Raw genomic sequence first — 25175 nt, 5'->3', positions numbered from 1 at the left:
TCCAGAGACAGGGGTCTAGACATAGCAGGATCAACACCCCCAGAACAGTCTCCCTGATCCACATGGCTTCACCACCCTCTCCTCCAACAGAGAGCCTGTGAGACAGGCAGGTAAGTCTTGACTTCTCTCAACTGTGGGTCTCTGAAGCAGTGAGACACTCGAGGTTGCAGTCATTAAACTCAGCCAAGCAACATACAATCTGTAGATACTTGGGGACCCAAACTTCAGCCGAAGTGTGATGTGGGAGGCTCCCCAAAGAATGACACATAATTGTCTTATTATCTGGCGTTTACCTCAAGACAGTTGGAGGGGTACGATTGATTGGTCCAGCCTTCTGCCAAGTTCACGTAAACTCACCCAAAAGCATGTAGAACCTAGGCCCATGGACCACATATGGCCAAGGACAGCCAGGAATGCAGCCCAACACATAAATCCATCAACTTAAACATTAAGGTTGTGTTTCATTTGCTTGTGCAGTTCTTGGATGTGAACTTTGTACGTGATACCATCGTGTCTCCGTGTCAAAAGGTTGGACACACACGTCTGCCTCGGGGCTTCTGCAGTTAGCAACCTTAGTCCTAAGCAGGTTGGTGGCGGGGGTCCCCCACACAGCTCTAGAGCAGCAGTATCTCCCTGCCATTCGCTTTGAGGACTTGGAGCAAATCCTCCTGGGGCACAAGGTGGACTGGAGGGCAGCCTACCCTTGTATTTTAGAGTAAATCACCTCAAAGTAGCTTTTCCCTTACTCAAAAGCCAGACCTACCTGTTGGTGTGGCCTTCCCTAAGCCCACTCCCTCCCAAGCAGAAACAGCTGGAGGGGAGAAAGGGAAGACAGGGAGTCCTTGAACCCTTCACAAAGAGATGGGGGGTGGGGGCCATGGAGTTGCATTTCTCTCCAGCCTAAGGACACTTAAATTCCTAGCTCCAGTGACCAGTGTTGCTTTATGGGGTGATGAACTCTGCAAGAGAGGCCACCTCACACCTGCAGACTTCCCCACCCCCGACATCACTCCGCACCCCCAGCCACCTGCAAAGTTGAAGGACCCAAACCTCCACCTGCAAGCAACTGCCACCTGAAGGTAGGAAGGAAAAGGACCAAATTCCTTTCCCTCCAGCCTGTCCTTAAAATCCTAGGGCATTGGAGACCAGAACTCCAGAGTGTCAGGAATGGCCTGAGGAAGATGGTGAGTGCAATGGTTCACCCAGGCCTTAAATTCTGCCCCTGCAGCATTCCCGAGCAGACGGTTGTTTGCATAAAGGCCAAAGGCACTGCACCTGGGCTGGGGAGGCCCTCTAGGGAGGCGCTCCTTGGCTCTGGGGACAGGGGGAAGGAAGGTGTCACGGAAAGTCCCCGAAGGACACGGGTGTTGAGTTTGCTGCGGTTTTGTTTTTAACTCTGTCTTGACCTGTGAAGTATGCAGCTGCCTCCCTGCCCCCAAATAGCAGCGCTTCCCCCAATAGGTAACAAGCATGCGCGCGCGCGCGCGCGCACGCACGCACACACACACACACACACACACACACACACACACACACACACACACACACACACACGGAGAAAGGTCTCCAATGGAAAGAACGGAGGTTACAGTGCTCGTGAGTGATGTAACCTGTAAGCCGCCTGCCACCCCCAACCCAGGAGTGAGGGGGCAGGAAGCCCCAGAATCTTTTTCCCATCAACCCCACCACCACCCCTCTGCCCCCCTGGCCCAAAAGAGCAGCCTAGTCAAATAAACCACAGCCCTGGATGGGAACCAGGGGGGCAGGTGCTACCTCCTCCCCCAACTTTGTCCCACCACCAACTCAAGTCCCATCCCACCCCCACTGGAATGACATTCTCAGCCTTTCTGGCGGAGTTCCTCTGTGTGTGTGTGTGTGTGTGTGTGTGTGTGTGTGTGTGTGTGTGTGTGTGTGTGTGTGAGAGAGAGAGAGAGAGAGAGAGAGAGAGAGAGAGAGAGAGAGAGAGATTGGCGCTGGTACTTGTATTCCAGTCTCTTTGGGCTGAGACTCTAAGCTCAACTTCAACACCATTGCTCTAGCGGACTCTAACAACAAAAGCAAACCCAGGGATAGAGAATCCTCATCCCATACCTTTCTCGACCTTAGGGCTACTAGGGAGCGGGCACAGGAGGTGAAGGGTGTAGCCTGATATTCCCCCAAGAAGCCACTTTCTCAACTGTTTATAAGATTCTGGGACAAGAAATAAGGGACAAAGAGGTACCAGGCTCCTGTCTCTTCAACTGTGGGAAGCTCTGAATGTGGGGGCTGAGGTGCTCTACACCCCTTCCCAGGGTGGATACAGATTCCCGGGGGTCAGGGAACGTAGGAGAGAACTCTGTAAGGGCTCCGTAGAGGTGAAGGGGTGAGGCGCAAGGTGGGAGCCAAGGAGGTGAGGGAAGGGGTAGCTACATTTCTGAGAAACAGCCAGGCGTCCCAGCAGCCAGCAGATTAACCCCGAACCTGCGGCTTCACAGCTCTCCCCTTCTGCCGCCCACGCCTCCAGGCGCCTCTCCGGGGTCTGCAGCCTCGACTGGGCGGCGGCCGCTGCGGACACGCAACAGACCTGGGGACAACGGAATGGAGCCTAGGGGCGGAAAGTAAGCGCAGGAAGGCGTGGGTCGCGTGACACCCCAGGGGTCCCTAGTCCTAGACCCCGCCTGCCCACAGGTACCGCCCTTACCCTCCCCACCCAAGTCCTCCTCTCCCAACCCCAGCGAAGCGGGATCCAGAAGTGAAACCGCCGGGGTCACAGCCCAGCGCCGCGGCTGCGCCGCGCCTCACCCCGCCCTTCCGGGCACTGCAGCGAGGTAGGAGCTCCCCTCGCCCCAGAGCGAAACTTTGAAACGGGGGAGGGGCAGGGGAAATGCGCCCGAATCAACCAGGGAACCTCGGGAGGCACCGCTCGTAGTTCCAGGAATGGCCGCTAGGTGGCACTGCAGCCGCGTAGCTGGATTCGCTCGGAACCCCGTAGAGACTCGCGGAGCGCCTACTCGAGGTTGCTGCGCGCACCTCCCTGCACCGCGTTGCGCAGGGAAGGATTCGACATGTGAAGTCGTTCCAGACCCTAGGAAGGGTCCGGAGACCCACTGCGCGTATTTGGGTCCTCGTCCTGCAGTATTCAAAGAACGTCAAGTTGTCAGCAATTGCGTCGTCGTGCGAGCCGAGTTGGCCGCAGGAGGGCGCAGCCATGGATGCTTATACATCGGTGTGGGTGGGACTCCGGCGTGCACGCGCTCTCCAACTGCAGCCTGGTCTCATCAGTCTGGAGCCTCTCCTATTCACTAAACCCACTCCAGGACACTTCATCTCCCAGTCTTTCCGTGGGTGAGGGGTTGTGGGGGGAGAATACCAAGTTCATCCCTTAGATGCATGGGCTTCGGTGGCTCCACAGCGTGGAAGGAGGGAGCCCAAAACTGTGAAATCTGGATAAAAACTGATGGCTGTAAGAGAGTGGGGTAGACCAGAGTTGGTGAAGCTTGAATATGCTGGAATCCTGTGGGGGAAAGTGGTCAGGTACCCAGAAGGAAGGAGGGCATTCTACCGTGTGCTGGAAGATGTGGCTCAGGCCTTAGAAACTGGCAAGTTAAAGGATGCACAAACCTTCCATAATCACACGTGCGTGGTGTGCCCACATCTCACTCCCACACAGCTTTCCCTCAACTACAATCACAAGGCTCATTTGCAACCTCGGAAACCCTGCCCGCTGAGCCACTTTGCAAGTCCTCAAAACTATTTCATTTCACTCATTTATTTATGTATTTATTTAGAGGGAAGGTCATAAGCCATGATGCATGTGTAGCAGAGGAAGTCAGAGGACAACCAGGTGGATATTCTGTCTAAGCTCCACCCCCACAGCTACCTGGCAGCAGTCAGGTATGCTCCGCCCCACAGTCGCCTAGCAACAGCCAGCTGTGCCTGACTATATGAGGGGCTGCTTGCCCCCTCCTTTCCTCTCTTACTCCTCTCTTACCCCCTCTTACTCTTTGTTCTTCTCATTCCAACCCCCCTTCCCCTTCCCACGCGCTCATGGCCGGCCACCTTTCCTCTCCTCTTCCCTCCCTCTCTCATTAAACCTCTCCATTCCTTATGGCTCTGAGCCCCCCCAGTTCCTCCCTCGAGGATGGAAATGGCTGTTTCTAACTTTCTCTGTGACCCCAGGTGAGTCACTCATTCTGAAGCTCAGTTTCCTGCGTGTAAAGTGGAAGGCCTGTTGGTCTCAGAGATTCCGATTGGCTGGTTGGCCGAAGGGGGCGAGGTCCCCTGCCCAGTACCTCAGGTGCTGAGTAGATGCTGGCTTTTCTTTGGGAACAGATGAACTCCTCAGACATGCTTAAAGGGTGACTCATCTTGGCCCCTTTTCTGGGACCTTGGCAGGAATAACAGTGGGCATCCGTGATTGGTATGGGCTCCCAATTCCAAACTTTAGCAGCAGCCAGTAAAAGAGCTAGTTCCGGGGTCGTGGCAGGTGGCCAGATGGGGAGGGCACTGGCCTTTGCTTCAAGTCCTACAGAAAAGCAGTGAGATCTGCAGCTCTTCCAGGATCCCGGCTACAGAGAACTCTGCAGGGGAGGTCCCAGCAGGCACGCTGGAGTGTTAAAGGGTCTTTTTGCCTGTTTGTCAGATGTGGCTCCAAGCTCCCCAGCCTGGCATTAGCCAAGCGTGGGTCGACTTCATCCCAATTGGCCCAATTCTTGCTGAAGTTGACCCAAGCGCTCTTTGAAGTGGCTGGACCTTTGAGGTCACCTCAAGCCAACCTGACTGGGAGACCTAGACTACAGAGGAAAGTCTTTCCAGAAGCTTAGAGGTTCCACTTGGAAGTCAGCTGCAGGGGAGCAAAATGGGCCCAGACCTGGCACCTGGCTAGTTAGACAGCCGAGGTGTCCCCCCAGTTCATGGTAGAGCTTGGATTTGAACAAGGTCAACGATGTGGCCGGCAGAGGAACTGTTTTGTTTACCTAGTGCTTAGTGGGTCTTAGAGGTTTAGAAAGGATCTCTCATCTGTTTTTTTTTAAAGATTGTGAAAATTTCAAAAAGTATTGATCTTTTTAAAAACGAAGCTGAGCTGGGTGGAGCAACACATGCTTGGGGATGGAGGATGGGGAGGGGGAGATAAGGGGTGTGTTTCAGAGAGGCAGGGGGATGTCTGTGAGTTCCAAGCTGGCCAGCCTGGTCTACATAGCAAATTTCAGCCTAACCAGGAATACACAGCAAAGCTGTCTTGGGAAGATCATCTCCCTGTAATACTTAATGAGTCTTCCCCTTCTGCTTGACAGACCCCTCCCCCAGACCCCTCCCCCCACCTCGGAACCCTCATCCCTCTGCTAGGTGTTTGGTGTGTTTGCTGAGATAGTCTCTCCAAGTAGCTCAGGCTTGCCTGGAACTTTTGAGTGCTGGGATTACAAGGTTTACCATCGCATAAGCCTTTTCAACGGGGAGAGGGATTGAACTATCGCTGGGTGGTGGCACACGCTTTTTATCCCAGCACTTGGGAGACAGAGGCAGGCGAGTCTCTGAGGTTGAGGCCAGCCTGGTCTACAGAAAAAGTCCCAAAACAACCAGGAATACACAGAGAAACCCTGTATCAGAAATTTTTAAAAAATTAAAAAACCTGGGGGCTGGCGAGATGGCTCAGTGGTTAAGAGCACTGACTGCTCTTCCAGAGGTCCTGAGTTCAATTCCCAGCAACCACATGGTGGCTCACAACCATCTGTAATGGGATCTGATGCCCTCTCCCGGTGTGTCTGGAGACAGTTACAGTGCGCTCATATATGTGAAATAAATAAATCTTTTAAAAAAAATTTAAAAACCTACCACGCCATTACCATATGTTAAAAATGTAAATATGTCCCTTAATATAATATTGAATAAGTTAGAATGTCTCTAGTCGCTCATGAACGTGTTTTTACAGGGAGTTTGGGTTTGGGTCCTTTGGCTGTCGTTGGAGTAGAAACTAAACTATCCATTCTGATTCCCAGTCCTGATTTTGGTAACTGTCCCCACGTGTCAACTCATATGTTCACTGGCCCCCGTAATTCTGGGAAACTAGTTTGATGGAATTAAGAGTCAAAATTTGGGCTGGAGAGATGGCTCAGCGGTTAAGAGCACTGACTGCTCTTCCAGAGGTCCTGAGTTCAATTCCCAGCAACCACATGGTGGCTAACAACCATCTGTAATGGGATCTGATGCCCTCTTCTGGTGTGTCTGGGGACAGTGACAGTGTACTCATATGCCTAAAATAAATAAATAAATCTTTAAAAAAAAAAAGTCAAAATTTGATTTTTTTTTCCAAAATAAAATCTGCTTAGTCTAAAAGATGTGTCTCCACAACCGGGCAGAGGGTGTGGGTGTCGTTGGATGTACTTATTATAAGGCTGCCGTTGGGTTAGATGAAGGCATGGAACTCTGGGGAAATGCAGCCTAACTGAGCAGTGGGCAGGCTTGCACGGTCTCAACTCACTCTGGAAGCTGAAAGACGGGCTGGAGATTAGAGACTTAGGGCTGCATCTCCCTTCCCTGCCAGGCTTTCTGAGTGAGGGAGGCTGTAGGGACAGAAAGCAGATCTGGGGACTGCAGAGAGGGAGAAAAGGTTGGTAGAAAACCGGAGTGAGGAAAGTGAGACTTCTCTCCCTTCCCCGTGGCATTCGTCAGAACTCACTGTCCACTAACTAGTCCAAGACTTGCTGCTAACTCATCTTGGTTTGTGGAGAAAAGGGAGGTCCTGAGACAGGGTCTCATATAACCCGGGCTAGCCCTGAATTTCCTGCAGTTGTTTTTCTGCAGTTGAGTGCTGAGATTCTAGTCATGCATCACAGTTCCCAGGCTTGGTTAGATCTAGGCTCTGTCAGAAAAGCCCAGTCCCTTGGGGTGGAAGAGCTGGATCAGTGGTCAAAGGCACGGCCTACTCTTGAAGAAGACCCGAGTTTGGTTACCACCATCTACATTAGCACACAGCTGGCTCTAACTGCAGCTCGGAGGGACCCGGTGCCCCCTTCTGGCCTCCTTGAGCAACTGCATGTGCCCATGCACATACAAACCCACAGTCATAGACATAATTATGATTTTCTCTTCTAAAGAATGAAAGAAAAGCACCACCCCTTGTTGTCCATTTGTCCATTTAACAGGCACTGACTGACCACTTGGGCTGCACCAGGTACCTGGTAGGGTTTGAAAGCTCTCCGGCGGCTAACAGCCTTTTTGTCTTTAGGGCATATTCCAGTTGACCAAGGCCTTTCCCTCTGCTGGTTCTCTTGTCAGTTCTTGCCAGACAGAACTCGTGGGTGTATCAAAAAATAATCTTTATTATCACTGGTATAAAACAGAGCAGATCAACTGGCCTCTCAGTCTGTACAGAGTGTGGGTGGGGCATGAGACCACCCGGGCTGCCCCTACTCCTCTCATAATGCCCTTCACTGCCTCAGGAGCTCTACCAAGGGGAGAGGACCACAATGCCTCCTTTGGGGACAGGAGTCAGGGATGAACAGGGCTGGGGGATGTTTCATTACCTGAGGGAGGTAAAAAAAAAAGTGGGAGAAAAGTGGGGGGAGCTCTTCATCTGTTTATCATCCCACCCATCTGCACCGAGTCCACTGAACGGAGCAGAAGGGCGATAAGCAGCCCCATGGCTGTAACAGCTTGTGTGGCCTCAGAGGGCCACACGGGCACAGCAGTGGCGCAGCAAGCAGGGCAGGATGCCTCGGTTCAGCTGGTGGAATTCCACCAGCTGCAGCAGGTCTGTGAAACGGGTCTGGCCGTCATCCATGCTGAAGTAAAGGCAGCCTTCATCTTCGCTCTGTGGTGTGGCCAGAAGGCAGGTCAGACAGTGGTCCCGGGCAGAGGAGCAGCCGTGGGGCTAGCAATCGACCCCCGTTTCTTGTACAGGGAGAAAGGAGGTGCGTAGTGGGGCTTCAAGTCTCATATCTCCGGGCTACAAGAACCTAGCTCAGGGGTAGGGGAGTTACTCACTGGCAAGATGAGATAATGTTTGACTTTCTGCAGATGGCACAGAGACAGAACGAAGCCCTGTGGGTTCCGCTGGCTCTCCCGGACCAGGAATACACTGTGGGGGAAACAAAGTAGCATTATCAGGGGTTCCTGGTTACAACTGCTCTAGGGACTTTCCGGCCCCCAGGTCTGTTACCCAGCCCAGCCCAGCCCCTTACCCATCCACCAGGCCCTGCTGTCCAATTAGCCGCTGGCTCTCCTCCCGGGAGATTCGTCCATGAAACCAGGGCTGGGTGCGATGGATAGCTAGGGTCAGGGGGGAAGAGATGCTGATCATTCAGGCAAGGGAACCACCCCACCCCAGCCAGGACTGCTCAGAGTAGCAATGTAGCCCACCCAAGGGATTTTAGACCATCGCCCACCTGCACTGAGGCTCAGGCCGGAGCACGGGGTGGGCAGGCTGAGACGGTGGTTTGTCTTCTTCTGCAATGGAGGACATGGAAGTCAAGGAGCCCTTGGCATTCACTGGATCCCCAAGCCCTTTTCCTTCCTCCCTCCCTCCACGAACGCCCATTGGGAGCCAGTACAGCAGATGCATAGGTGTGTGAAGGCCTTACCCTCCAGGCCTGGGCTTCCTCCGTGGCAGCACTCAGAGCTTCCTGGGGGTTCTCAATGACACGCCCAGCATGGCCAGAGAAGTCCATGGCCACCAGGGTATTATCTGAGACACTCCTCTGGAGAGAGAACAGAATGAGGAGAGAAGGGGTCAGAAGAGCTGCCCTGAACCTGCATGCCCACTTCTCCCGTACCCCGGGATAGTATACTCACCAAGGGTGGAGACCCCAAATACGATAAGCGCAGGTGACGAGACTGGGCCTGCTGATAATTCTTATATAGCTGTACCCCGTACTGGAGGCAGGGGGGAAAGAGGGTCTGAGGTTATGAGAGCCTAGGAAATGTTGTGACAGAGCAGGACTGAGTCTGCCCTTCCTGATGGGTATTCTGAAATATCTGGGCTGTGATGACCTCCTCACTGGGAAGACCTCTGAAGGCAGAGCCATGTCATTTCTACCAGGCACGGCCAGCCCCATAGCCATTCCAGGGATCTCACCTTGAAGAGCCGGAAGGCGGACAGCCAGCAAGTCCGACTCTGCTCATCCTCGCTGCAGAAGATGTGGAGCCCCTTGTGGCCATTTCGAAGCTTGTTGGGCTGGGGAGAGAAGTGGACTGTCCCCTATATGATTCTGTACTCAGATGCCCTAGGGCAGGGGAGGACCCAAGCCCTGTCCAAAAGTGCAAGTACAGGGAGATGAGGCTGGGCTCCTCAACGTGACATTCAAAAGCCATAGATAGGACTCAAACTTAGGCAGCTCCCACCTCCCCGAGTCCAGCCCAGGCTGCAGCCCTCACCTTGACACAAAAGCCGAAGTCGGTGGGTATCCCATACAGCTTGCGGCCCTGGGTCACCACATACACATTGGACTCATTTATATCTGCCACGTACTGTAGGTGTCTCGGGTCCTAGGCAGCATGAGACAGTAGGTCTTGGTACAGGGAGATCCTATCTCCATGTTGGTGTCCCACCAGGTAGGGAGATTTTAGGACCAGGGAGAGGCAGGGAACTATCCATGGTCACACAGCAAACAGTGCCGAGGAGGTGACTCAGTTGGTAAAGAGTCCCCCTCCCCAAGCACCCACCCACCTTAAGAGCCAGAAGTAATATTGTACATCTAATCCCAGTGTGAGGAACAAGAGAGTTCTCAGGGCTCTCTGGCCAGGCGGTCTAACCTAATCCACGAGTCCTAGGTCCCAGTAGGGACCCTGTCTTTAAAATCAAGATACAGTTCCTAAGGAGATCTGCCTGAGGCAGACCGCTGACATTGATGCACACACAGACATACACACAGATACACACAGACACACACAGACACACGAGGATAGACACGCACAGGCATACACACAGAGGTACACACACATACAGAGATATACACACATAGGCACAGGCACACAGAGACATAGACATAGACACACACAGACACACACACACACACACACACACACACACACACACACAAACATCCACAGAAGGAGAGACACACACAGGCATACACACAGAGGTACACACACATACAGAGATATACACACATAGGCACAGGCACACAGAGACATAGACATAGACACACACAGACATACACACACACACACACACACACACACACACAAACATCCACAGAAGGAGAGACACGCACAGGCATACACACAGAGGTACACACACATACAGAGATATACACACATAGGCACAGGCACACAGAGACACAGACATACAGACACACACAGATACACATACAGACACAGAGGCACACACAGACACACAGAGACACACATATAGAAGCACAGGTATACAGAGACAGACATACAGTTACACACAGATGGACATACACAAGCACATATACGAAGGCACACACAGACACACAAAGACACACATAGGCACAGGTACACAGAGATATAGACATACAGTCATACATAGAGGGACACACACAGACATACACACATAGATATACACACATACATACACAAACATACCCACACACAGAGACATACACACAGACACACATACAGACAGACACACACAAAGACAGAAACATACACACACACACAAGCAGAGGCTGATTCAAGTGGCCTGTCTTTTCTACTGCCACTCCTGGGGTAGGTGACTCAAATGGGTTGAGGTAGAAAGGTTCGGGCAGGGCCTGGAAACAGCCAGTCCAAGGGGAGGGAAGAGCAGCTGAGGGTCCCCCTGGTCTGAGAGTGGAAAGGTCTAAGAGGATCAGTGAGGAAAAAGTACGTGACAGGCTAGAGCTGACCCCTCACAACCTCACCTTAGAGGTGCCCTTGGTCGAGTAATAGAGGCCAGACCGACGCAGGAAGCAGAAGAATCGTTTCCAAAGCTTTCGACCTGACCCCCGGCCTGATCCCCGAAGCTGCAGGAAGCCCTGGATCTCAGGGAAGCTGCCAGCATTCAGGAAGTTCTGAGGATAGATGTGAGCAGAGCATGAAAGGCCAGCCTCCTCTCAGGCCTCAGGAGGAGGTGCTGTGCCCGGTAATGACTGTCACAAATTCACAGGCAAGGTCACCGTGGTGGGAGAGGGGACACATGGCCTGGTGGCAGGGGGTGAAACTCTGGATGACTCTTAGAGGGATTGTGGACGTATGGTGAAGCGGGAGGGAGACATTGGTGAAGACCTCACCTGGATGAGGTCTTCATGGGATATGCCTGTTGGTGTATCCAGACAGCTGGAAACCATCTTTTCTGGGAACAGGGTGTGCTGGGGGAGAGAGAAATGAGGAATCAGAGCTCAAGAACCCAGGCTGGGGGTCCTCCAGAGTGTGTGTGTGTGTATGTCAGTGTGTGTGTGTGTGTGTGTGTGTGTGTGTGTGTCCAGCTTCCCTCGCACACACTCACCGGAGGGCTCTTGAAGAGTTCATACTTGGCGAAGTTTTTACGGAAGATGAAGCGGCTGTCTCCACCCACAGGCCAGGCCTCCTGCACTTCTACCACAGACTCATGGTCCTCCAAACCCCGCTCTGGGATCAAAGGTGAAACACGGGGGTTGGTAGAGAGTAACTAAGCCTCCGAGATGAGCACCTACTGGCCCAAGATGGAAAATAGGCCCACAGCTCCTTGTACCTCAACTCACCCAGAGCCAAATAGGGGTGGCACTCCACCAGGCCCCAGTTCTCATCGCTCAGGGCGTGAGCTCGCTGCACCAGCATCTCACACACATGGCGAGCCGTCGCACCTGCCGCCACTTCCACAGACCGGCAGGCTCCATCTTCACTGTACACCTTCACCACCTGTACCCCAAGAACTGCAGGTGACTTGGGGTAAGGCAGGGGGCGATTCTACTCTCTGACTTACCCTGTCCTCAGTGACCAGGATACCCCACCTGTCCCTTTTCCAAATCAACTTACACAGAGGCGGCTGGAGTCTCGAGGAAGCAACCCCCTAGCACCGGAGGAACCACCAAGAATGGGTTTCTGTGAAGGTGGGCTGCAGAGCTCGGGGAAGGGGTTGGGGATGGAGGGTAGAGAGGTTGCCTGAAACTCCTCTTCTCGAAGTTTCCTATGGCAAAGAGTGAGGGATAGAAGCACCCGCGTGTTAGCCAGCGCTGGCTGGCCTACCTGTCCACTGACCTCCCTACTAAGGCAGTCCCATTGCCCCATCCTACCTGCTACTTGGGATGGGCAAAGGCTGAGACCGCTTCACATCGCCGGGCGGAGGGTTATCCGGGGGCGGAGGAGTCTCGGGAGGGGTCCCAGGAGTTGGGCACACATCTTCTGGGGAGCTGCTGAGATGAGACGGGCTCAGATCCAGTTCCATGGCACCTATAAAGAAAATGCAGTGCTGCTGATGTCAGGTGCTGCCGCTGCTGACCTCACAGGCTGCCGCTGCGGCTGCCCCTGAGCCCTCAGGGAACAGGACATGCGTACTTTATACGGAAGCGTGCGCGTATGTACCCAGTGGTTGTCAGTCCAGCGCTCAGCCTACAGCAAAAGCAGCTCAAGAAGACTGGGCAGGCTCCGTGCCTCACGCCCCTAGCTACAATCACTGGGTCAAGGCAAAGAAAGGTTGTTCATTTCGCTGGGCTCAGCCCCAGATTTTCCCGGCACTTTGCCGTTCTGGCACCTCATTGCCAGATGCAGTTGCCAAGCCTGTTGTAGTAGCACCTGGCTGAGTGATGAGTGACACCCTGGGAGGGGGTGGAGAGGGACAAGAATCAGGAGGGCAAGACCGTGCGCTCAAGATATGGTGGGAGCGGAAGGCCCGGAGGCTCTTACCCCAGCAGCCTCCAGACTGAGTGCCTTCCTAGACTCCTCATCCTGCCCAACTTTTTCCAGAAGCCTCAGTGCTAAAGGCACCTCCTAGGTATGAGAAATCCTGTTGGTCTTGCCACACTCAGCCTTGTGCTGGGAACTCTGCCCCCATTACTGTGCACCTGTCTTAGCCCTTCTCTGGTCTGAAAGCACTTGGCATACACACCAGAGTGTCACCTATGCCTTAGCGCCCACGGGGGCAGAGACGATAGAACAAGTAAGGACAGGAAAGACCGGGCAAAAAGATCTTGGGGTGGGGGAGTTTCAGGCCCCTTCCCTGCAGGAACCAGCAAACCCTTGGTGCTGAGCCTGGCATAGCCAATGCTAATCCCAGCACCCTGACTGTTCGCCAGACATCCTCACCAGGGCTGTGAGGACACCCGGGGTTCCCTCCACCAGGACAGGACAAACACTTGACCCTTCCATGAGGGCATGAAGGGATCTGGGGGACAGGTGAGTCAAGGTGGGGCGGGACAGCCGCAGGCTCTCCATTCAACCTTGACTCATCCACAGGACTTCCTGGCTGAGAAGGAACACAAACAACCGGCCCCTGCCCTCCATCCCTGACTTCCCAACCTACAGAGGTAGCCTGGGAGTAGGTAAGGGGTGCTGCGGGCTGGGGAGAGAGGAAGATGTGAGGAGGGGCAGCCTGAGGCTCCTCTGAGGTCACCCTCCCCACCCTTGGCCAGTGTCCAGCCTGGATGGGAATAATCATCTGCCCACCTCGAGTCTTGAACCAACTCCCTGCTGATAGCCCAGTGAAGGGGCAAGGAAATGCCCTGCCTGGATCCAGAGGTCTCTCAGGATTGGAGCCCACCACCTGGCGATAGACAAGCAGCATGCAGCCCTAACTGGCCTGAGTCTGAAACCTACAACGGTCTTTGCTGTTAACTACCCCCAAGATATAGGATGGAGATTATGTGGCTGGTAGAAGAGGGTCTCTGAACACACTCTGGGATGTCCTGACCTGAGGGGTACCAGGCAGGAGTGGAGTTAAAACAGCCAAGAGGACAGACAGACAGCCAAGCACCCCGGAGAGCCAAGTAGAGCAAGCAAGACACACCTGACACTTAGCATCATCCTCAAGACACCAAGCAAGGGACACCAACACCTGGCACCTACTCCCACCCACCTAATCTCCCCTTTCAGGGAGAGAGAGAAGGGAGCGTCGGCAAGGGTGCCCCTCCCTCAGATGGAGAAAACAACACCCAATTAGACAGGTGTTTGGAAGAGGAGGAAGTAGATGGAAGTCAGATTACAGTGTGAGGCCAGAAGCTCAGGTGCAAACTAAGCTAGGGTTAGCTTCCAGATCCCTCCACGGCACCCCTCAGATGGACAGGACTAGGCACAGTCCGGTAACTAAAATTTGAGTTGAGGCAGGGGAGCCTGCTGTGGGTCTGGCAGCCCTGCCCAAGAGATCTAAAACATTCAGATTAGGGCCTAAGCAAAGGTTCCATTGTTGGGGAAACAGGTCCCCCAACCAATTTGTCCTCTCAGCAGGGCCACTCCAAACTCTCCAGCCCCAGCAGGGCTCCTGCCCCACCCTTTCTCCTACCCTCCCAGCTGCCTTGTTTACTTCCTGAATCTTGCCCCACCTAGAAAGCCCCAAGGGCGAGTGGCAAGGCCTAATGTTTGGGGCCAACTGCAAACAAGGCCACCATCCACTCTACCCAAGTTGAGGGGAAGGGTTGGTGGGGCCGACAATTTAGCTGGTGGCCTGAGGTAACCTTAGATCCGGTTCTGTTCCAGCACACGAAGCTAAACCCCATCAGGGCTTGGGGAGGGATGAGGAGGCTTAACCTTTCTGGGTACCAGGACCAGGTGAGGAGGTGGGAAACCCTTAGTTGACCCGAAGTTGATGCTCCGCCCACTCCGCCGGGAGCGGGGCATCCAATAGAATAAAGTGGGGCGGGACAACTCTTTTAATGTTTAATTTGGGAAGAATGCTACAGTTCTCCGTCGAGTTAATCATTAGTTTGCCTTCGAGGAGAACACAAACAACACACACACATACACACACACACACACACACACGCGCGCGCGCGCGCGCGCGCGCGCGCGCTATTAGGGGGAGAGCAGAGTCCAGGCTAGACAGACTCATAACCCAGAAGGCGTTGCATTCTTGGGGGACAAAAGGAAAAAATGTTGAAAATACTATCGCCTGGCCCTTCAGGTGCACTAAGTCTCCATCCGGCCGCGAGGACCCAGACCGGGACCTAGGTCTTTCCCCAGCTTCAGCCTCCTCAAACAGGCGGTCATATCAGCCACACACTGTCTTCCAGGCACTGAAGACCCTACGCCCACCCCTCTAGCTTTCTTTGTCCACTCTTATCCGCAGCCCGGAGGGATCCTCAGCCGACTGGGCTTCCGTATCCGAGGTGGGACTACAACGTGGAGAGGCGGAGTTCCAACCATTGAGGGACTCCCTCTCCTTCACTCTCCTCCGAATGGGAACCCCAGATTGTAGTAAATTGAGCTCAATAAGGCATTGAAGGGCAACCTCCGATCCGACACCCCCTAATAACTGGTCTTCGGTAAGAAGAACTAGTTTTAGCCGGAAAGTCAAGATTTCAGGTGACCGAGAGACCTTACCTCCCATTCACGAATTCCCTGGGAGAGAAGGTGGGAGTGAGAGGTCTCAGGGAGCAAGGGGAGGAGAGGGAAGGGTTTGAGATGCCAACCAACGAACCAACAAACCAAAACAACGCAGGGCAGAGAGCATCAGGCGAATGAATCTTACCTTAGGGACCCAGACCTAACGTGCGTCCCATCCCACCCCACCCCCCAAGATGAAGTTCCCGCTTTGGTCTTTACCCAACAAACCTTAGCTCACCTGCCTGAGGCCACCGGTTTAGGGAGAAAGACTCTAGGCCTTAACTACCACCCACCCCTCTCTCCCCCGCCTCTGGCTTGACCTCGCCGAGAGAGGGCGGTCAGGGGGAGAGCTTGGCAGCCTCCGAGCCATTTACCTGGGCAGCAAGCCAGATCCGCTCGAAGAAGCGGGCACAACCTGAGGCTCTAGTGAGGCTGGGGGTACGAGCAGATTGAGACGATCTCGATCGGCTTACCTGGAGGAACTCCAGCAGAAGGAGCGGGACACCGGGACCCAAAGGCTGGCTCTGTCTAGAGGTCCCAGACCCTTGGATTTGATTTCGAACCCTCTCTCTCTTCTCTCCAGGTGGTAGGAGGGTTAGCCCGCCTTTGGATGTTGAGGCGGGAGAATATGGAGCGAGCCCTGCGTATCCAGATTCCAGGCCCAGGGAAACTAAAATTATCTTGGGCAGGTGAGGGCGGGGCCTGAGAGGCGCCCTGGAGAAGGAAGCGCAGGAGGAGGGGTGGAGACTCCTCACTGTGCACCGCCTGGAATTGGCTCTTGCCCTTCCTACAGGGCAGCAGGTGCTAGGAGAGAGAGCAGGTGCCCGGCAGAGGCAAGGAAGAGTCAAAGAGAACAGGCTGGAAAGAGAAAAATCTAGAATCCTGACTACATGGGAAGGGGAGTTTGGAGGCTGTTTGTTAAACAGAAACGGTCCCGCCCACTCCTACTCGTCCCATCCCAACGATGGGATGGATGTTCATTGGTCAAGTTAGGGGGCCGTCTTCAGCTCGGATCTCACCCCCTAGGGCAAAGGGCACTGGGCTTAAGAGGGAAGCCAAAAGAGGTGCCCTGCCCTTTGACCTCCAACCACAGTCTAGCCAAGCAGGCTGTTGTCCTGACCCTGCTAGGATGCCACGATGCACCCTCCCTTCCGAGGCAAGTCCAGGGTCTCACCTCTCCAGTTTCAAATCTAAGCGCAGCAAGGTGGCCTGGTGGGAGGGGCCACGGTGTTCTGGCGACCGTTGTGGCCTGGTGCAGATGACTATTGCAGCAGTTACTCCAGCTTTCTGGTTCAGCCCACAGCAAACATCTGAGGATCAGGAAGAGGAGTTGAGAGACCCGGATCAAAGGCAGTGGGCCACCTCCCAGCTTCCCACGGGTGAGAGTTAAGAAAACAAACAAGCCGAGGGGTGATAAGGGGTCTGCCCTGAGGAAGCACAGCCTCCCCCCCCCATCTTTTCTGCTTGAAAAACGAGTGTGAAAAGCAGACTGTGGAAGTACCTGCCTTTAATCCCAGCTTTCCAGAGGCAGGAGCAGGTGGATCTCTGAGTTCGAGGCCAGCATGGTCTACATGGACAGTGAGGACTATACAGAGAAACCCTGTGTCAGAGAGAGAGAGAGAGAGAGAGAGAGAGAGAGAGAGAGAGAGAGAGAGAGAGAGAGAGAGAGACTAACAGACTAGTATGAACGGGGCAAAGTAAAAAGGTAGGGAAGGGGGGTTGGGGATTTAGCTCAGTGGTAGAGCGCTTGCCTAGCCCTGGGTTCTGTCCCCAGCTCCAAAAAAAAGAAGAAGAAAAAAAAAAAAAGGTGGGGAAGGGGGCAGGTTACTTGGGCCAGGAAGCAATTTGAATAAGTCACAAGAGACAATTTACTCACATCCAACCTAGCAGATCTGTGCTTGGTGCTGGGTATACAGAGCAAAACAACAAAAACAGACCCGCCCTTAGCTGGCCGCAAACCAATCAGGGAGACTGACCTTTAAGAGTCACACAAATAAGAAATGACAGGTGACAAGTTTGTCAGGTTGAGTGACTCATGGGAGGCAGGGAAGGCCATGAAAATAAAGCCAGGGAGGAACCTGGGGTGAGTGGGAACCAGAGAGGTTAACCCACCATGCTGGACAGAAGCAACTGCTGGGAGGGAACACAGAAGGCAGAGCTAAGCGAGTGGGGGTGGACAGGAAAGGAGGCCATCAGGTGAGCCTGGGCAGGTTGTGCAGGTACAGGAGGGGTGGAGAAAAACCACTGCAGCTCTTAAAAGGCGGGGAGCACGGTCTCCAAGTCTCTTAAGCTGCTATGGGAAGAGCAGATCCGTGGGCCCCTCCTCAGCTACCAGAGTCTCCAGCTCTGAGGCAGAGCCCCAGGAATGTGAGATATTGACAAGCCCGCAGGTGGCTGTTTTGCAAACCAGGTTTGAGAGCCATCCATCCTGTTTGTCCAGACTGGCAGGAGTGGTGGGCAGAAGCCAGACCCTGCAAGGAGAGACACAGGCAGGGCTGCACTCTGAAAGATTACTATGTAGAAGGCTGGAGGAAAGCCAGACTCAGAGGGCTGAGTGATTCCATTCTCCATTTCTCTCTCTCATTCTCTCTCTCTCTCTGCATATGTGTGTGTGTGTGTGTGTGTGTGTATGTCCCTCTCTGTCTCTGTGTGTGTGTTGTTGTTGTTGTTGCTGTTGTTTTTCGAGACAGAGTTTCTCTGTGTAGCCTTAGCTGTCCTGGAACTCGCTCTGTAGACCGGCCTGGCCTCAAAACAGAGTGGTGGGATTAAAGGTATGTGCCACCATGCCTGGCTCCATTTCTTTCTTTTACAAAGACTTTTTTTTTTTTTTAATTTATTTATTACATATACAATGTTCTCCCTGCATGTATGCCTGAGGGCCAGAAGAGGGCACCAGATCTCATTATGTGTGGTTGTGAGCCACCAAGTGGTTGCTGGGAATTGAACTCAGGACCTCTGGAAGAGCAGTCAGTGCTCTTAACCTCTGAGCCATCCCCTCTCCAGCCCCAGGATTCCATTCAAAACAGTGGTTCTCAACCTTCCTAATGCTGCAGCCCTTTAATACAGTTCCTCATGTTGTGGTGACCCCAACCATAAAATTATTTTTGCTGCTGCTTCATAACTGTTATTTTGCAACTGTTGTGAACCATATGTAAATATATGTCTTCCAATGATCTTAGCAACCCCTGTGAAAGGGTCAGTCGACACCCACAGCCCCACTAAAGAGTGGAGACCCACAGGTTGAGAAACGCTGATCTCGAAATAGGACTTCAAGGACATGGTGGGTGAAGAGCAGATTTGAGGTCCCAGGGAGGAAACAGGAGGGGCTAGCAGTGGGAGATAGTGGCTTGTAGGAGCTTGGGAACCATTCTGTCTGGGACCTTATGGGGTAGGTGCACAAGGCTGTGTGTCAGGACTTGCCAAAAGATTCATAAGGAACTGGTTGCATAGTGGATTCTGGGAAGCAAACTGATGGCATCAGATTTGACCTCAAATGACTAACTCCTTAACCTTCTTGCCTACCAAGATGAACTTTAAATATGTATAAGCTGATTTAAATTTAGGATAAAAGTCACAACAAGCTGAATGTGTAATCCCAGTACTGAGGAGAGTTAAAGGTTAAATAAATAAAGGCCAGCCTGAGGTAGGCCACAGCAAGCCCATCTCCAACCAAAAGAAGATAAAGAGTACAGGAGGGTTGGGGATTTAGCTCAGTGGTAGAGCGCTTGCCTAGCAAGCGCAAGGCCCTGGGTTTGGTCCCCAGCTCCGAAAAAAAAAAAAAAAAAGAGTACAGGAACCGGTTCACCAATGCTCCTTGTCTTATGATGCTCTTACAGCTGGACTGGAGAGACGGCTCAGTGTTTAAGAGCACTGACTGTTCTTCCAAAGGTCCCAAGTTCAATTCCCAGCACCCATATGGTGGTTCACAGTCATCTATAATGGGATCTGATGCCCTCTTCTGACCTGCAGGTGTACAGCATAGCACTCATACATAAAGTAAATAAATAAAATGAACCAAAAGTAAATAAATAAATCTAAAAAAAAATTAAGAAAACAAACCTAGTTTTTGGTCAGGTAGTGATAGTGCATGCCTTTAATCCCAGCAGTTCAGAAGCTGAGGCAGGTGGATCTCTGTGAGTTGAAAGCCTTCCTTGTCCACAGAGCTAGTTCCAGGATAGCCAAGGCTACACAAGAAACACTGTTTCAATAAATAAACAAACGAGCCAACGAACAAGCAAGCAGATAAATAAAGCCTAGGTTTTGTTGTTACAAGGCTTTCTGCTTAATTTTTGTTTTAAAGACTTTTTTATTTATGTGTCTGTGTTTGTAGGTATTTAAGTATTTAAGTATAGCACGTTCTTGCCTGATGCCCAAGGAGGCCAGAAGAGGACATCAGAGCTGCTGGAACTGGAGTTAGAGATGGTTGTGAGCTACGATGTGGGTGCTGGGAATTGAACTTGCCTCACGCATACACTCAGAATGAATACTGTTTCTAATTTTAAGAATACCTTAGTTGGAAAATGAACATGGATATCTAGACTACCAAGCATCAAATTCCAGTTTCTAGTGAATCCTTTCCAAATATACAGTATGGAAAGTCAAAACTTCAAGTTACCATTTGTATATAGATCCATGAAAGCATTGAGAGTCCAAATGGAAAGCTTTATGTTTTTAGCAGTATCTCCTCCCCCTCCTCCCCCTCCCCCCTCCTCTTCCTCCTCCCCCTCCTGCTTCTCCTCCTCCCCCTCCCCCTTCTCCTCCTCCCCCTCCTCTTCCTCCTCTTCTTCCTCCTCCCCCCCTCCTCTTCTTCTTCTTCTTCTTCACTTTAGACAGGATCTCACCACATAACTCTGGCTGTCCTAGAACTCTCTTTGTAGACCAGGCTGGTCTCAAGTTCACAGAGATCAAACCACCTCTGTCCCAAGCACTGGAAATGAAGGAGTGAACCACCATGACTGGAGTCAGCAGCTTCTTGACAAAGTTGCAAAGCCCATTTAATGGATGGATAAGATCTTTGAGACAGTGCTTCGCTATTTTGCCCAGAATGTTCTTGAATTCAGTCGATCTTCTTACTGGGTCTTCCAATTAGCTGAGACTATAGACATGCGCCACGACACATGGTAGATGTTTTTAACAATGGCACCCTCACAGTTTAATACTTACATACTAAGAGAGTAATTTATCTCTTTACTTCCCATGATGCATAAAAATAATTCTAACTAGGTCTTAAGAGATGGCCCAGTGGTCAAGAGCACTTGCTGCTGCTCTTCAGAGGACCCAAATTCTGTTCTCATCACTTAACACAGCCAAAGGTTCACAACTGCCTGTAACTCCAGCTCCAGGGGCCTCTCGTGCCCTATTCTAGCCTTCATAGGCATCTGCATATGCATGCACGTGTACAGATATAGACAAACACTTAAATAAAAATAATCATTAAAAAATAGATCACAGCCAGGAGGTGGTGGCACATGCCTTTAGGTCCAGCGCTCAGGAAGCAGAAGCAAGAAGATCTATATGAGTTCAAGGCCAGCCTGGTCTACACAGTGAGTTCCAGGATAGCCAGGGCTATGTAAAGAGACACTGCTTAAAAACAAAAACAAAGGGGGTTGGGGATTTAGCTTAGTGGTAGAGCGCTTGCCTAGGAAGCGCAAGGCCCTGGGTTCGGTCCCCAGCTCCGGAAAAAAAAACAAAAACAAAAACAAACAAACAAAAAGCACAGAAGCAAACAAGAAAAAATAGATCGTGAACCTAAATGTCAGTGCTGAAGTGATAAAATCACAACAAAAGGGGCTGGAGAGATGGCTCAGCGGTTAAGAGCACCCGACTGCTCTTCCAGAGGTCATGAGTTCAATTCCCAGCAACCACATGGTGGCTCACAACCATCTGTAAAGAGATCTGATGCCCCCTTCTGGTGTGTCTGAAGATACTTACAGTGTACTTATAAATAATAAATGAATAAAAAAAAAAAGAAAAAAAAATCACAACAAAACATCGAAGACAGTTAAATAAATAACAATGGAAGGAAATCTGTAGCCTTGGGCTAGTCAAAAGGTTATTTATTTATTTATGGTGTTTCCACACAGGGTTTCTCTGTGTAGCCTTACCTGTCCTGGAACTAGCTGTGTAGTCCAGGCTGGCCTGAACCCAGAAATCTACCCGCCTCTGCTTCCCAAGTGTGGGGATTAAAAGCTTGTGTCTCCACTGCTGGCTGACAAAGAATTTTTTAAAGAAAAAAATTTTAGGGCTGGAGAGATGGCTCAGTAGTCAAGAGCACTAGCTGCTCTTCCAGAGGTCCCAAGTTAATTCCCAACAACCACATGGTGGCTCACAATCATCCGTAATGAGATCTGATGCCCTCTTCTGGTGTGTCTGAAAAGATAGCTATGGTGTACTTATATAGAATAAATAAATCTTTAAAAAAAATGTTAAGCACTTATATTCATTCAGTGTGCATATGCTGCAAATACCAAGAGAAAAACACTTGTAAATACCTATTTCGTGTGAGATATTATATGTAAGATACATAAATAACTCTTAGATAACAATACTAAGAAAAAGTAACCCAATTAAACTGGGCTATGGGGGTTGGGGATTTAGCTCAGTGGTAGAGCGCTTGCCTAGCAATCGTAAGGCCCTGAGTTCGGTCCCCAGGATGGCCAAAAACCCTGTCTATAAAAAACAAACAGGGCTGGAGAGATGGTTCAGTGGTTAAAAGTACTGGCTGCTTTTCCAGAGGCCCTGAGTTCAAATCCCAGCAACCACGTGGTGATTCGTAACCATATGTAATGAGGTCTGATGCCCTCTTCTGGTGTGTCTGAAGACAGCTACAGTGTACTTATATAAAATAAATAAATCTTTAAAAAAACAAAAAACAAGAAAGAAGGATAAAAATGGGACCATTTGAAAAGATAGCCAATAGCATTACCTAATAGAATAACTATCATCAAAGAGACAGACAACTAATATTTGGCTATGAAGAAACCAATCCTTGTGTACTGTGTTGCTGTTGGTATTGCGAAATGACAGCTGCTTAGAAAAAGCCAAGCAGGTGAGTAAGCAACCCATAAAGAGTTAAATGTAAATTTCCCAGGCCACCCAATATTTTTTTTTTTTTTTTTGGTTCTTTTTTTCCGGAGCTGGGGACCGAACCCAGGGCCTTGCGCTTCCTAGGTAAGCGCTCTACCACTGAGCTAAATCCCCAGCCCCAAGCCACCCAATATTTTTAATTCTGCTCCAAGGAACCTACCTAAGAGAAATGGCAGCACATAGGCATACATAGGCACACACATGCACACACAGTCATCTGCAAGACATTTACAGCGACATTATTCAAAATAGACAAAACCCACAGGAACCCAGATTAACGTCGATAGATAAATAATCTGTGCTTTATCTCTACATCAGAATGAAATACTATTCATGAATAAAAACGAACTCCTGGAACACACCCCTGGACGGAGGCTTGCTCTCATGCGGCAAGAGCCAGTGTATGTGAAACGTCCAGAAAAGTTTAGCAGATAGGGATTGCTTAGGGCTAGACTGTAAGCAAACAGGAAAGACCTTTTTAGATCGATGGAAATGTCCTATAACTGGATGGAATGACGACAGAACTCAGCAAACACAAACTGAGCAAGCGATGGGCAGTCAAGGGACACCAGAATGGGTCACTTGTTATGATACTGTAGTGGTGCTTCGGGGAAGGAAGAGGCAGGGAGGACCCAGACTGCCTCGATCCAGAATTACAAACTGGGCTCAATGATCTAGCCCTCTAGTAAGAGGCTGGGATGAAAAGAGGCACTTCAGAGTCAAAAGAACTAGACGATTAGGCTGATGAGATAGCTTAACCTGTAAGAGACAGAGCTTTGAGACAGAGCCTGCGTTCAATCCCTGGGACCCACATGATAGATGGAGGAGATCGAACGCTGAAAGTTGCCGTTCTCTGACCTTCCAAAGCATGCTGTGGCATGGCCCCCACCACCAACACACACTCATCTACAAATTAAAAAATAAATGTAATAAATTTTAAAATATGCCTTCGCGTGCACAAATTCACACTTAACACACATATATACGTAATTAAAATATTCTTAAAAGTTAAAAAAAACTTGGGATGTAACTATGGTGTAGTTTCAAATGCTAGCGGGAAATACCAACAATCACAAACCATCAGCTACCGCAGCCGCTTGCCCCATTCTCTCTGTCTTTTGTAAATGGAAAATAGCTTTGCAATCACAGGCAGTTCGTTAGTAAGCAAATCCATTGTGTCCAGTGAGCATTGGATGCCAAAGAAATCCAGCAATGCTGGTCCAGGATACTGGCTTTCCCGCTGGATCAAGATGTAGCAGTACCAGCTGACGGCAGAGGGCACCCAGACGCAATGCGAGGTCCGGCCACGCCCTGGCCACGCCCCCACGTGACTTTAACGTGGCGTCACACCCGGAAGCAGCCCTGCAGCAGAGCGGGCAGCAATGAGTGGGGAGCCAGGGCAGGTGTCCGTGGTGCCCCCTCCCGGGGAGGTGGAAGCAGGCAGTGGAGTCCACATCGTGGTGGAGTACTGGTGAGCCCCTCGGGTTGAAAAGGAGCCTCTTGTGCTCGCCGGCAAGATGGGGGTGGGCCCACGGGAGGCCCCACCCCCGGAACCCCAGCTCACCCCACGTCTCTTCTCCCCAGTAAACCCTGCGGCTTTGAGGCGACCTACCTGGAGCTGGCAAGCGCCGTGAAGGAGGAGTATCCGGGCATCGAGATTGAGTCGCGACTCGGGGGGACAGGTGAGGTCCGCAGAGCACCTGCTTAGTCCGTGTTATAAACTCCAGCTCTCCTGCCTTCTAGAACTGACATTGGCTGCTGTACATAGAGCCGCTAGCAATGTCTTGCACATAGCAAAACTGCCTACCGTGGGTTTGAAGGAACTCTTAATGGCGTAATGAAAGGAACATGGGTGAGGACTCCCTTGGTTCTTGGGCTGAATGGCTTAAAGATCTGAAAACCGGGTCTCGCGAATGGTGTCTGCAGAGACCATGAACAGTTTTGACTGGAGTCTCAATAGTGTCAAGGACCTCCCTGAACCTCTGCCCGTTCTTAGCTCATTCTTGCGTTTATTTCCTATTAGGGGCCTTCGAGATTGAGATCAATGGGCAGCTGGTGTTCTCCAAGCTGGAGAATGGGGGTTTTCCTTATGAGAAAGATGTGAGTATTTGCAGCATCGGGAGGGTGGCTGAGACGAGACACACCCTCTTCTCCTATGCATGACACTGGCCCATGTCTTTGTCCAATAGCTCATGGAAGCTATCCGAAGAGCCAGCAATGGAGAACCCTTAGAAAAGATCACCAACAGCCGGCCTCCCTGTGTCATCCTGTGACTAAAAACGACTCTTGGAAGCTTGGTTCTGGGGTTTAAACCTTTGTTTCCTTGTGGTTACGCTGGGAACTCCCTCTACCTTTAGCCCCTCACTTAGCCCTAGGTAGCTAAGACCCAGACCTCACTTTGTCTCTTTGGACACAAAGAGGGATTAGACATTTCTATGGTCTAAGGAAGAAAAGAGATGTTCTCCGTGGACATTACCACCTCCTCACATCCCTTTCCCGGGATCTGTTCCCTCTGCGGTTTGGTCCTCTCCCCAGCGTGGCAATACTTTTCAGATGCCACAGTTGCTTTAACTTATGTCCCTGAGTCCTGGTTAGTGTCAACTCTTGGCAATAAAGAGTAACTACAAACACGGGTGTCAACTGGAGAGTGTTTATGTCCAGCCTATGTGGGAGCACAC

At 51.4% G+C, this 25175-nt stretch overlaps 2 protein-coding genes across 5 annotated transcripts; one reads left to right on the top strand and one right to left on the bottom strand.

Annotated features, from left to right (window-relative positions):
- Positions 1-7271: 7271 nt before the first annotated feature.
- Positions 7272-20078, bottom strand: Grb7 (growth factor receptor bound protein 7). Of its 4 annotated transcripts, XM_063269991.1 has the most exons (17): positions 19471-20078; positions 16586-16721; positions 15885-16215; positions 12171-12327; positions 11914-12064; positions 11640-11796; positions 11405-11526; positions 11190-11267; positions 10821-10970; positions 9352-9462; positions 9053-9151; positions 8770-8850; positions 8559-8675; positions 8364-8424; positions 8160-8247; positions 7963-8056; positions 7272-7789 (listed from the first exon to the last, which is right to left on the bottom strand). In XM_063269991.1, the coding sequence occupies exons 4-17, from the start codon at positions 12320-12322 to the stop codon at positions 7643-7645; spliced, it is 1608 nt and encodes a 535-aa protein (XP_063126061.1). In that variant the 5' UTR covers positions 12323-12327; positions 15885-16215; positions 16586-16721; positions 19471-20078; the 3' UTR covers positions 7272-7642. The 4 variants fall into 4 exon arrangements, with proteins under 4 accessions (XP_063126061.1, XP_038942897.1, XP_006247495.1 ...); XM_039086969.2 differs by lacking the exon at positions 19471-20078 and having other exon boundaries at positions 16586-19192; XM_006247433.5 differs by lacking the exons at positions 15885-16215; positions 19471-20078 and adding an exon at positions 17288-18992.
- A 3759-nt stretch (positions 20079-23837) lies between these two features.
- Mien1 (migration and invasion enhancer 1) lies at positions 23838-25131 on the top strand. Its single transcript, NM_001108296.1, has 4 exons — positions 23838-23968; positions 24082-24179; positions 24521-24597; positions 24687-25131. The coding sequence occupies exons 1-4, from the start codon at positions 23880-23882 to the stop codon at positions 24768-24770; spliced, it is 348 nt and encodes a 115-aa protein (NP_001101766.1). The 5' UTR covers positions 23838-23879; the 3' UTR covers positions 24771-25131.
- Positions 25132-25175: the final 44 nt, after the last annotated feature.

Source organism: Rattus norvegicus, chromosome 10 (genome assembly GCF_036323735.1).
Source record: "Rattus norvegicus strain BN/NHsdMcwi chromosome 10, GRCr8, whole genome shotgun sequence".
NCBI lineage: Eukaryota > Metazoa > Chordata > Mammalia > Rodentia > Muridae > Rattus > Rattus norvegicus.
This window is presented reverse-complemented; position numbering and strand designations above follow the sequence as displayed.